Here is a 12,698-nt window from a genome sequence, read left to right as displayed (position 1 = left end):
TGCTGGAAAAATGAGCCCTGCCTGTCCGATCCCCCGCTCCGCTGCAGAACGCGTCTGCCCCGGAGCCGATCACCTCGGCAAATGGTGTGGATTCTCAAGAAAGCCCCTTCTGTTACCAGCTCAGGGAACAAGGACAAACTCATATAAAAAGATAATGGCAGAATATTTTTGCCAGATAGAGCATTTTCAAGAAAGCTCTGGAAAATACAGCAATATTTGAAGGGCAAGAAATTAAGCACAGATTTTTATGCAATATCAATAGCCAAATTACCTCAGATAAAACAGGAATGGAGCAGCTGGCACTAATATGTCTAGAATCTGGGGGAAAAAAATGCCTTCAATTTGTAAATTACCTTCCACATCATAAGTTTTAAAAATATTTAAAAGGAACAACAAGAAGATATCACTTGCTGGAGTTGAACGTAGTGCAGGCCTATGGAAACCCTCTGAAGAGCCCTTCCAGATATCAACACAGGCCATCAGAATGGTAGTTTCATATTACTACCAAACAGAAAGAACATGACAGCTGCTCTGGGTCCTGGATTCAAGTCAGTATGCAGGGTGAATGGCAATGGCTACCCCCCACAGAACTAGCCTGTCTCACCAGACATTGGTCCAAAAGTAGTTGGAAGAGGACACCAATCCCTTTTCAGGCAGGAGAAAGGCAGGCAAGAACACAACGTGTTCATAGAGGTATTCATGTCTCCTAAGGTAGCTCTGCATGTTCAGTTTGCACTTGTGCAAATTTGTCCTCCAGGTTTGTCCTTTTGCTATCAGAAAATAATGTGGATGCAGGACATCATAAGAGCAACATCTGCTCTTAATTTCACATGGGAGAGAAAGGGATGCAAAATTGGCACCTTTCTCCTCATACCCTTTTCTCATTATTTTGAACTGCTAGAGAGGCTGCAGAAAGAAGCATTACAGACCTGAAATGACCTCTACCTTTTTTGCCAGGTTCTTCCCCAGTATTTCTGTCCACTTAGAGGTACCATCTAAACAGCAGCAACAGCCTCTTGCAGAGATGCAAAGCCAGAAGGGCAGAACAACAGCTATTAGCTCTTGATCCACATGGCCCCCATCAGCAACTTCTGCAGTGGCAAAAGCTCTCCCACCTCTCTCCTGCTGTTTCTTTACAGAGAAGAAGGGTGGGATCATCTTTATATACCTGAGCTCCTCTTTGTGGCTCTGCATGGACAAGTCTCATAAAGCTACCACGATCTGTTACTGAATGCCATCTGAGAGGAAGAGAGGTGTCAAGCAATTCCACACACATAGACTCATGTTGCAGCCAAACATGGAGACCAATTGAGGGTGGATATGGCCAGGACTTGAAACTCTGGATTCCCCATAAGCACCTGGAGGTATCCTTCCCTAAACAGCTATGTGGAATTTGGCCTCTATTCTGGATCTCTGTTTTTTTATTTTTTAAGTAACATCACATCATTTTGCACAGAGACAAATAAAAGAAACAAGCAAACAAAACAAAAATTTATTTTAAACTTCCCAGGTCAACTGAAGTTTTTCCAGAAAGTGGAAGCATTACAGGACCTTGTTCTCCAGGTGAAAGTGAGCCAGACACTAGGAAAAGAAAGGCAAATGTGCCAATAATGCCACTATTGCAAAATTATTCAGGCCAAGGTTTTCTGCAGCACATGAAACTGAAGAACAGTCTCTGGAAGGCTGCCAAGGCTGCTAAGCAAATATGGACAGACATCTGCTACTCAGTGAACATGACCCTCATACCAATTGCAGTATTTTGCTACAAAAGAAACGCATGTTTCCCAGAAGCTGTAATTCCTCCTATTCAGCACAGGCTCCCAGAAGTTAACTAAGCTGTGTTCAGCAAGCTGGCTGTCATGATCACTTCACCTCTTAGCAAGGGAGAAGCCTGTAAATTCTATGGCAACCAACACCTCCAGAAGCTCTTGACAGTACAGGACTCTTTCCTCTGAATGTTCACTATTGTCCATCACGTACCTTTAGCACAACCACTGGAAGCTACAGAAAGCTTCCTTCTCCAAAAGTGAAAGAAATCAAGTTAATAAGTTCTACAATTTGAGAGACAGAGACATTAAGCTCGCTCTCCACGTCACTCCCAGCTAAAACCTTCAGTATAAACATAGCCTAAGTTTTGTGAAAGCTGCAAATTGAGGAAAAATTTAGATTTGGAAATTCTTTCCTATAACAGCAGCTCGCATTATGAGTCATAGGTATGACTTACATGTGCTAGTATTCTAAAAAAAAAATCTTTACATTAATGTTACTAACTTCTTGGTTAAATGGGACGTTTATACCACTCTGTTCAACATCTCTCGTAACCATGTTAATTTATACTTAAACCTCAGTTCCAATCTCAGATTGAGTTTATGCCCTTCCTAACGAACATCTTCCTCCAAACCCTTCTGCAGACATACCTTCGCCCCTTTCCCTCCTTCATTTATTAGTTTTCAGGTGGTGTCCAGCTATAACACAGCCATCTTCCAGCTCAGCTGTGTGTGCTTTGTCCTTGAGAACAGTAATGGGAGCAGTGAACCTAGCAACTTCAACAGCTGCCACTAGCTATTCACTGCTGGTGCTAAGCACAGGCAGGAGGGAACTCAAAGTCCATCAATAGCAAATAATATTGTCCTTTATTGACACAACACAGCCACGGTTGTATGCCTAAAAGCCACCTTCCCCTCCCAGCCAAACGTGGCTGCATCCAGATGTGCACTACAAGCAACTTCTGAGATTAACAATGGTGAATCTTAAAGGTTGTTAGTTTGGAGTTAACGGCTCATTTTTAGCTTTACTGCAAATGTTCTTATTGCTACAATGCTAATTTGTCATAGTTTGCTGAGCATATTCCTTCTGTGTAAGAAAACAAAATTGTACCAGTTAACACATGTATTTCATCTTGTAATTATCTCCCTTGTCACTATGTAAATAATCAAAAGCTATGTTTGTAAGTAGAGGACAGCTCGTGTCGATTAATTACATTTTCGATAGAATACATCCACTTGATTTGGCTTAAAGCAGCATTCAATCCTAACAGTGATACTACCTGTAAAAACAGGTGTTAGCTGTCCTTACAGTACAAATAAACAGAAAATCTGTTCTGCTATTCTGTCCTGTTACTTGTTCATTTATGGCTTCACTGTATTTTCTGGATTTTTTTCACAAATAATTGTTAGTTTATTGCCTTGTTAATTGCCTTGGGCTAGGGCATGCTAATACTACTCACTGATTACGATACTGCTCTGGAAGTAGCTGTGCTCAGGTTAGGAAAACCATGTTTGTCATTGCTCATGAACTGAAAAGGGCACGTCAGCTTTGGAAGAAGAGGATGGAACCCACATAAATGAGCATTTTTTCCTCTGAATGTACTCCCTTACTTCCACTTTTCATAGCCATTCTTAAGATTCCTAGTTTGCAATTGTTCAACATTGGTTTTTTGTTTGTTTTTGTCATCAAAAGCAGTTTGTTTTAAAGGAGCTTGGACATTGTTATTAATTAAACTACCATTAATTTTATTTTCTTCAGACACCATAGTGATTCAAACATTAAAAATAATAATAGTAAAACAATTATTTTTCCTTCCATTATTACTACCTCATTTTGCTTTAATGCACTTCTGTATTTCCTGCATGCAGTGACACTCTATTTATTTTTTTTTTTGTATGTATTTCAGTGTGGGATATTAAAATGACTCTTTAGCGTTCTTTCCACGTATTTATTTTTATTGTATTTATTTTCCAGGGGAATCGCACGTTGCCTCTGCGGGATACACCTTAGCGTCTCGTCATGCCTTCCAACTCTTCCCTCGCTCCGTTACCTATTCCCCCAAACTCCCTGCCTTGCAGCCCCTCCTGCTGACCCCACAACCTCTCGTTATCGGGGCAGACCCAGGACATCCACGTCTTGCCCACCGCCACCCGGCTGAGGCCGGGCAGGGCCCCAAGGGGCTCCGTGCTCAGTGGGCGGCCGCCTTCGGTCCCTTGTCCCTGCGGGCCCAGCCCAGCCGGGTCCGTCCCGGCCGTGGGCGGCGTTGCAGCGCCGAGGCAGGGCGCGGCGGGCGCTGCGCGCTGGGGCCGTGCGGGGCGGCGCCGAGCGGGATGGGGACGGGGCCGGGCCGGGCGAGCCGCAGCTAGCGCCGCCGCGGCGGGAGGACAGGTAAACCCAGCGGGGACATGGGGCTCCACCGGGCGGGGGGCGCGGAGCGGGGCTGGCCGCGGAGGGCACCGAGAGCCCCGCCGAGCCTTTCCTCCGAGCCCGCGGCCGGCCGGGGTCCCTCAGCGAGCGGCCCCGAGGGCCGGGGCTGTCGTGGGGGGGGGACTGTGCCTGGTGCCACCGGGTGCGCGTTGCGATGCTTGCTCCCCGCAGGGCTCTGCCTCCCCATCAGCGCGGTGAAATTGAGCAGGGAAGGGCATCCGCGGGGCCGTGGGGTGCGACTGCGGAGAGGACAGGAGAGAGGAGAGAGGGGTGTTCTCTCAGGACCCCCCCCCCGGAGCCGGGGTCTGCTCCTGCCCGTCACCGCGGCAGTTGTGTGGGGTGCAGAAGTGGCATCCCCGAATTTGCTCTGCCCTCCTCGTCCCTTACGGCTTTTAAAATGCAACCAACCCTTCAGTGGGAAGTAATCCAAAGGAGCTGGAAAACGTTATCGGGTAATTTTTCATGGGTCGTGCTCATCTTTTTTACCTGCCTGCTTGCCAGTCCGGTTACATCTCTGTGGATCGGTGGGGAATAGTAAAGCTTAACGTAAACAGGACAGCTTTTGCCATGGAAACAAAAGTTGCTAGGGGATGGGTTGCTGCTACGCAGTGGCGTGCGCTGAAGCCGCGGTCATCTATCCCGCATGTTCCTAGACATCTTGGGTTTAGACACTGAAAATCTTGTAAAGATAAATGACTTCCTGCGGCCTGGGTGCGTGTTCTAGGCTCGTGCTTAATGCAGATTTGAGTAACAGTCAGTCTTTCTTTCCAGCAAGTTTCCCAACATCTCAGCGTTTAGTTTCTCAGCCATGAAGGTGAGACATGCAAATAGACATCAACACGCAAGAGGACATATCTACTGCAGCATTTATTCACCCAGTGTAAATCGATGCAGGCACTAACATTTATGTAAAGCTGCTTTTTCCCACCATGCTCTGAGTGTTTCAGTTCCTCTGCCTCATCAGTACATAGCAAGAACATAATGTTTACACTGCAGCTGAGAAAAGAGACCATCTTAGGCCAAATTACCAGACTGCTTCAGTGAGTCATATAGGGCTGGGAAGCCTTCTCTTTTTTCCTCTCTAAGGGATGAGATTTTTCCAAAAGGTAGGGGATTATGTTCAGACTCTTCCATTTATAATAAGTAAAGAGAATGTGCAGTAGCACTCATATTATGCAGCGCTTGAAAAGGACTAATGATGCCGACTAGATCAAGTTTTTTTTTTTCCATTTTAAAAGGTCATAGTACTTGATGTTGTCACAGCTCTTTCAGACAAAATATCATTTTCTTTTGTCTAGTATTCAACCTCCCAAGCTCTTGTTTATCATTTTGCTCATATGCCTGACCAAAACCACCTATTAGCATTTTAGATTGCTACAGAAAAAGAATCTGTGTAAGATAAGTGATTACAGGGTATGGGGTTCTTGGAGGTAATTCATCATTAGAAACACCAATCCTCCCTACATCTTTCTCAACAGATAAACATACAGACAGTGCAGTGAATTCAAGAAAAATCTATTTGTATAGGTTTCTGTCACATTGCATTGAATCAGCAACTTTAGTTTACTACAGTTACATTAATTTAAGAAAATCCAAATTCATCAATGTTTTCCACCTTCTTTCCAGAATTCTGGAACAAAAAAAATGTTCTAAAATTGTTTCCTGCTGATGCTGGGTCCGGTACTTCCCTACTTTGACCTTGTCAAGTCAATTACATCCAGGAAAAGTGCCTCCCATTCTGCTCATTGTGTGACACTAAATATGCTCACCTGAGTACACTAAATTGGCAACCAGTTGCATGTAATTTAAGGAGGTAGCTCTAGTATGAGAATAAAAAGCAGAGTAAGGGCCTGAAAGCCTGATTCTCTGTGGAGTTTAGTTGACCTCTTTATTTTCTTCTCTTTGTGATATGGGAGATGCAGTACCTGCTTACCGATAACCAAAGGCAGGTTCGGGTATATGGGACTGCTCCTAAGTGATATCAAAATATAGGCTGTGTGTGACAGTTGAGGTGGTTGTGGTAAAATACACTGTGGCTTTGTTGTGATGTGCAATCCTACACTGAGATTAGGTACAGTGCTTTCTCAGTTTGGTTCTAAGTTCAGCACCAGTTTGGGATGATTTTTGACGAATGGCATACCTAACTCCCCTCATTCTTTGAATGGGCATGGATAATGGGTACATGACAACTAAGTGACTTTTTACTGTCTATGAAGTATTTAGGAGTTAACTAGGAGTTCAGAACACTATTCTTCTAGGTTAAGCCGCTTCTCGCTTTTATTGAATATCATTTGCTACTTTTCCTTTGAATGGTGAAATTTTCTATGATTTCTCATGGAAACACTCAAAATGTACTTTACTGTCTCTTGTCATCTTGGAGAAATCTACATATAGATGATCTTGCCATGTTCTTCTTTTACCCTGAGGTATTGTCTTTTTTATTTGTAGTGGGTAGACAGAGCTCTCTTCATTGTTTGTCATGTGGAAATTGGCAGCTAGGTAGCTATTGAAGAAATGGTGGCAGTGAAACAAGAGGACTCTTTCATTTCTTTTTGGTCAAGGAATAAATAGAAGGAGAAACTTCCAAGGCAAGCAAAAAGACCACCGTTGTAAAAGAACAAGCAGACTTGAAAACCAGAATAATTTCCAGAGTTTCTCCATAAGGGTGCAGATTATATGCATGTGACAATGTCATGCATAGCCTTGTCACTATTATCTTGTTGCTGTATCAAAAAGAACTATGGATCAAAACTTCAGAGCATTGAAAAAGATGTTTTTTTCAAGCTCTTTTATCAATGTCATCTTTGCCATAACTTCTCTGAGAGCCTTGAAACCTTGCCATGAATCACAGTAGAGAAACTTGCAACCATAAGATGTTGAGATCATGCAATCCTAAACTAAATGCATATTAAATATACAAAGTAAATGAAAGCCAAGATGATTAGCAATTAAGAGGAGACAGTGAAGCCCTCTCTCACTGGGCCAAGAATGCAACCAAATTCTAAAAATTTAGGTCGTCATCATACCAGTGCTGATTTCCAAACCAGCCAAGAGCTCCAGCTGGCTGCCATTACCTGTTGGCACATTCTGGCTTCTGCTGAAATTAAATGCAGCAGTATCTACTTTTTTTCCTTGCATAAACAGATATTTAATATCCAGCAAGATCAAACATTACTGAAGGGCAAAGGGACTGCAAAGCTGTAAAACAGAGGTCCTAGTTGTGATGAACACATCAAACCTTCCTTCCTTCCCTCCCTCCAAGTAAAATTGCAGTGGCTGTGGCAATCAGGTGAACCAGCTGAAGCTGTTTGAAGTTGATAAATTAAGTTGTGACATTCAGATTTGGGTAGGAATTAACAGTTCCCTTTGGACTAAGACTTTTTGAACTCCTTAAAAAGAAGCCATTCAGCTTAAATAGTACTGACCTATTGCTCAAGTTTTTGAGGGGCTAGTATTACTTTAATGAATTCACTAACATCATACCTGTGCAAGTTCAGACCTGCATAGTTAAATACTAATTTTCTAAGTTAGGATAACTTCAGTGAAGTGGAAAAAAAAAAAAATTGTTAGCTGTTTCCATAGCAGGCAAAATTCTTATTTCATTAAAGTCAGCGGGAGCTTGGGTATTGAATTCTCCAAGGGAGCAGTAATTTTCAACAAATTCAGTATTTGCATTTCATTCTTAGGTGAGCACATCAATGCTGTTGTACCATTCCATCTTTTTCATTTTTAACTATCTGTATTTAAGTGCAGGATACAGAGAGTTTCAATCTGGTTAGGACTTACTTTGCCTGCATTTCTTATGGCTAGGAATGTTACATCAGCACACAGCCTTAAAGTTCAAAAGGTCAGGTAAAAATGGATTTAAAAAAAAAAAAAAAAAAAAAAAAAAAACAGAAAAACAACCAACTCATCCAGCAATTTGGAAGTTTGTAAGGTTGCAAATGCTAGTGAACTGATAGAACTAGAGTCAGCCTCAGAAGCAATTTGAGCCCTAGAGGGATGATGGCTTTTGTTACCTGTCATCTTCTGCTTTTTTCAATCTCCACGGAAACCCAGTAGCACACTAGTGTGAAGGATGGGGACCAGGCACCCTACATATGGGAGGGAGTGTTCATGCAGCATCTTTAGGCTGTGCTGCACCAAAATGCTCAGTGCCCTGGGTTTGCTTCAGCTGAGTCATTGCACACATTACCAGGCTCATTACCAAGGCTGTTTTTCTTCGTGTCACCTGGAGCGTGTGTAGCTAGCTTTCATCTCCTGCCACGTCAATAATTAGATCTACTTTGCATGAAACCTCTCGTTGCAGGTAGGAAGGATGAGCTCCTATGCTGACATCTGCGGGACCAAGCACACGCAGGGCAGCACTGAAGGAGGTTACCAACGCTATGGAGTTCGGTCCTACCTGCATCAGTTTTATGAGGACTGCACAGCTTCAATATGGGAGTATGAGGATGATTTTCAGATCCAGAGATCGCCTAGCAGGTGGAGCTCTACGTTCTGGAAGGTACTACCCATTGCTAGGTGCTGGAGAGAGAAACTCCTATGTTGAGATACTCATGTGTAACTAACGATCTTAGGGATTCAGTTGTTCAGGTTTCACTGAGATGGCTGAGTAACCATCTGTCTTAATACAAAAGTGTATGGGTTTTGTTTGTTAGTTTTTATTTTTTTTAAACCAAGATACATCAGCTTCCAGGGGACTTCTGGGGTTTTTGAATCCTCTAGCTTCTCTGTCACAGGGAGCCACATCACTGAAACCTCAAAGTCTTGTTATGGGCAGGGTTTTCCAAATTCAAGAGCTTAATAGTCCTGTAAGATAATTACAAATGGCAATGGCAGGTTAACAGTGGAACCATGTGAGCTGGAGATTAAGAACAACAGTAAGATCTCCATTAAGATCAGGGAACTTCAGAGAGTCTGAGAATACCAGAGGTTGGAAGGGGGCTGTGGAGGTCATCTAATCCAAACCTTCTGCTCTGATGGTAGCCCATCCTGTGTGAATCAAACTTTGCACTAATGGGAATTGTGCTAGGAATATTCTGTGAATTCTTCATGGCAAGTTGTGGATATGACACAGACCACCATTGGGGACTGAAGAGTTGGTGCTAAGCACCACCTAAAGCTAAAAAAATAATCGGTCACACAGTACTGGGGTTAAACTGTGATCCTTTCTGTGACAGGCCCTTTGGACATGAGGTGCTATGTAGAAGTATAGATATGTATTCTGGTGTTTCCAGAAATGTCAATATTGAATTATATGAGTTGTTAAAAGGTAGTTCTTCTCTATATTCTAGTTCCAGTAGAGCCACCCAAAAGGAAAACAGTGGCCGTTGGTTACAACAAAAAATGCATCTGCAAGGCACTGTAAAAGATAAATGTTCTCTAGAACTGCTTACTAACAGTAAACTAGAAGGCCATATTCATTGTTTAATTTTCTTTGTCTTCCAGGTCGGACTCATCTCCGGGACGGCTTTTATGCTGATAGGTTTAACGGTTCTTGTAGTGGGTTTTCTCGTGCCACCGAAAATTGAAGCTCTTGGGAAAGATGATTTTGTTGTGGTGGATACTCGTGCCATTCAGTTTAATGGGTCCCTTGATATATGCAAGCTGGCGGGAGCAATCTTGTTTTGCATTGGAGGGACCGCCATGTCAGCATGTCTGTTGATGTCTGCTTTTGCTAAAAGTTACTCCAAAGAAGAAAAGTACCTCCAGCAAAGATTTAAAGAGAGAATAGCAGATGTAAAAGCCCATGCAACCCCAGTCACAAAAGCGCCAGCACCAGGAGAATCAAAGATACCTGTCACTTTGTCCAAAGTTCAAAATGTCCAACCTTTACCTGAAACCTGACCCTTTGGTTTTGTTTCTCACTTGTAGATCACTTTAATGGAAAATATCAGCTGTTGTTGGCATACGTGCTAGTCAATTACAACATCAAGTGCTCTGCTATACAAATTCACAGCTGATTGGGAAGCTGTTCCAGTGCAAATTTAGGATTCGGAGAAGTGAAATTATGTGATTAGACCTGTGACCAATATATGCAGTGTATTCAAACATTTTAATCTGTGTTGAACCAGTAAGTCCTTGCAACAATGATTAGGTGTCTAGCTTACCAGATTGCATCCCTAGAAAATACAAGGTGCATTTATGACAGCTGTACCAGGAATACCTTACATTGCACTGTTTAAAGTTTAGATGAGTTGGTGTTTTGTTTTTTCTGTCTTTAAAATACTCTTTACTCTGCCTGGTTCTGCTGTCCAGGGAGCCAAGGTTCTGCCCTTGTAATGTGCACTTGTCCTCCTATCACATGCTATGGTCCTCATCGAAGTAATAATGCACAAGTAAAACATCCATGACAGTGGAATGTCCTTAATTTGATCTTGGCACACTTCGCTTCCCGGTAAGGTTACTTTCTGGGAAAGGCAAATTATACTTGTTCCAGAGTTACAGCTAGCTGTGCAGAACTGCCACTTAATCATTGTCATAGTAATAAAAAAAAAAATATTAAAAAAAAAAAAAGATAAGGAATTCATATGAAAGGAGGAACATCATACTTGTCTATCTTTGGTTTGAAATTGTTTCTACTGTTATGTTGTGTTATGTTTGAAACACATACAGATCGTTTCAGTTTTGGCTGGGTATGGATTACTAGGTGTGGTTTGACATGCCCAGGCCCCATTTTCTGTCAGTACGTTAATGCCATGTTAGATGACTTTAACATACTTATCTAAAGACATTTTGAAATGCTGTTTATATTTTTATAGATGATAGAAAAAGTTATGCTTACCAGATACATTTGTGTAAATGCTTTCCTGAAGACTAATACTTTCATTGAAGACCCTTGATTATTTTCTCACCTGGGGCAATTATTTCACTGTCTTAATCTATGGATTTAAATTAAACTGTTTAAAGGAGGATGTGACATTTGTATTCTCTGACAATATGTGCCACCTTATAGTTCTGTCTATTTTTTGAATGGATTGAATAAAATTCTAGGCGTGAGCCAATCATGACATTTGTGAAAAATCTCTTTCTAGTCAGACAAGTTTCTCTATGAATCTAATATTTCACGTGGAAAGGAGAAATTGGTGGTCAAAACTCAAATGCAGTCTGCATTTCAGCTTTCTTACATGAGGAAATCACTTTGGTGCTGGATCAAAAATTTCCGGCGTGGTAGTGCCAGGTATGTTGTAACAGCTATGCTCCCGTCCTTGATGATAAAACATGTCATGTTCCATTACTCAGTTCAGACTTCCATGACATAAATAAACCTGAATACATGTGTAGGGAAGTTTCAGCTGAATCTGTAGTAATTACGATGGCTGACAATGGCATCAGAAGTAATTTTTTCTTCTGAAAGAAGTGAAAACTGCCTATCTAAGGAATGCAAGTGCAGTCTCCAAGTGTTAACACTAAAGAGATGTCCAACTAAGAGCTTGTCACAAGCACCTAACTACATAGAATGAAATGAAGTTGGTTTTGGCGCTGCTTACACCCATATATTACAAGTGCAAAAGCACATTGGACCCAATGCTTAAATATAAGATTGTAATCTCAGGGTAGAAGCAGATGAAAATAGTGCTAAAGAGGAAGAGAGTGATAAGACGAGGAGCTGTGTATTATTTTAAAGGAAAGCCAGCAAGAATTTCATTATCAGGAATGAGCAGTAGTGATTACTTACGAGTCGTATATGGAAAAGAGCCATTGCCACTGCTGTTTGTTAGTTACTTCAGGTGGAGAGAGTCCTTATCAGTTTCTTTTCAAGCTGGGAAGGATTTTGTTTACTACTACTTACTTTCACTGCTGTTGGGTTATCAGTATGTGGGCAGCAGAGAGTCAAGCTGTCCTGACCTTTTCAATGCAGTTTTTAATTAAAAATTGTGCATGGAGGAGATGTGACATTTTAAGTTTCACAGTGAAGTTCACTGAAGGAGATTGGAATGATAGCTCCCGTAGCTATTACTGAGTGCATCTTTCCATGCACATTTTGTTAATGCTGTACTGAAAGTTGTACTGAAAATCCATTTGGAAAAGAAAGCCCAGGTTGGGCTTGTTTACCCAAAGTACCTATATGGGAATACGGTTCTCCTTTAAACAGACTCCATGCATAAATATCATACAAGTGTTGTTAATTTTTTGTACATAGGACAGATGACCTGACAGTGCATGGAGCTGAAACAGCCAACAGGCATTTGGTCCCACAGTGCATCACTTCTGCAGAACTGAACATCTTTGACATTGTGAGAAAGGATGAGTCATGCACGGCATTACTCAGGTGTTAAGGAAAAGAAAAAGCCTCAAGGATCTTACCGAAGCTTGCTGGGATAGGAAATGTGTCAGGGATTTAGCAGCAGCAAAGCTGCTGACACTGTAACAGCTAATGGTGCCGCACACACTTCATCTTGTTAAACCCTTGTTTCAGTTGATTAGAGATTTTCCAGCAGATTTTTTGACACCTCTGAAGGCTGAAATCCTTCACAACAGAGTTTCTGATCCACACAGGG

At 42.0% G+C, this 12,698-nt stretch overlaps 1 protein-coding gene across 1 annotated transcript; it reads left to right on the top strand.

The window, feature by feature from the left end:
* The first annotated feature begins 3,999 nt into the window (after positions 1–3,999).
* Positions 4,000–11,201, top strand: NRSN1 (neurensin 1). The gene is made up of 3 exons (XM_082753221.1): positions 4,000–4,155; positions 8,504–8,701; positions 9,646–11,201. The coding sequence occupies exons 2-3, from the start codon at positions 8,513–8,515 to the stop codon at positions 10,042–10,044; spliced, it is 588 nt and encodes a 195-aa protein (XP_082609347.1). The 5' UTR covers positions 4,000–4,155; positions 8,504–8,512; the 3' UTR covers positions 10,045–11,201.
* The last annotated feature ends 1,497 nt before the right edge of the window (positions 11,202–12,698 follow it).

This window comes from Aythya marila, assembly GCF_965140915.1.
Source record: "Aythya marila genome assembly, chromosome: 2".
NCBI classification, from domain to species: domain Eukaryota; kingdom Metazoa; phylum Chordata; class Aves; order Anseriformes; family Anatidae; genus Aythya; species Aythya marila.
This window is presented reverse-complemented; position numbering and strand designations above follow the sequence as displayed.

What these genes read in the sequence shown, in the direction of transcription:
- NRSN1 (XM_082753221.1), top strand. Translation starts at nt 8,513, where the DNA reads ATGAGCTCCTATGCTGACATCTGCGGGACCAAGCACACGCAGGGCAGC. An exon ending in GGAGCTCTACGTTCTGGAAG is followed by an intron (nt 8,702 to 9,645) that starts GTACTACCCATT and finishes TTTGTCTTCCAG; the next exon opens with GTCGGACTCATCTCCGGGAC.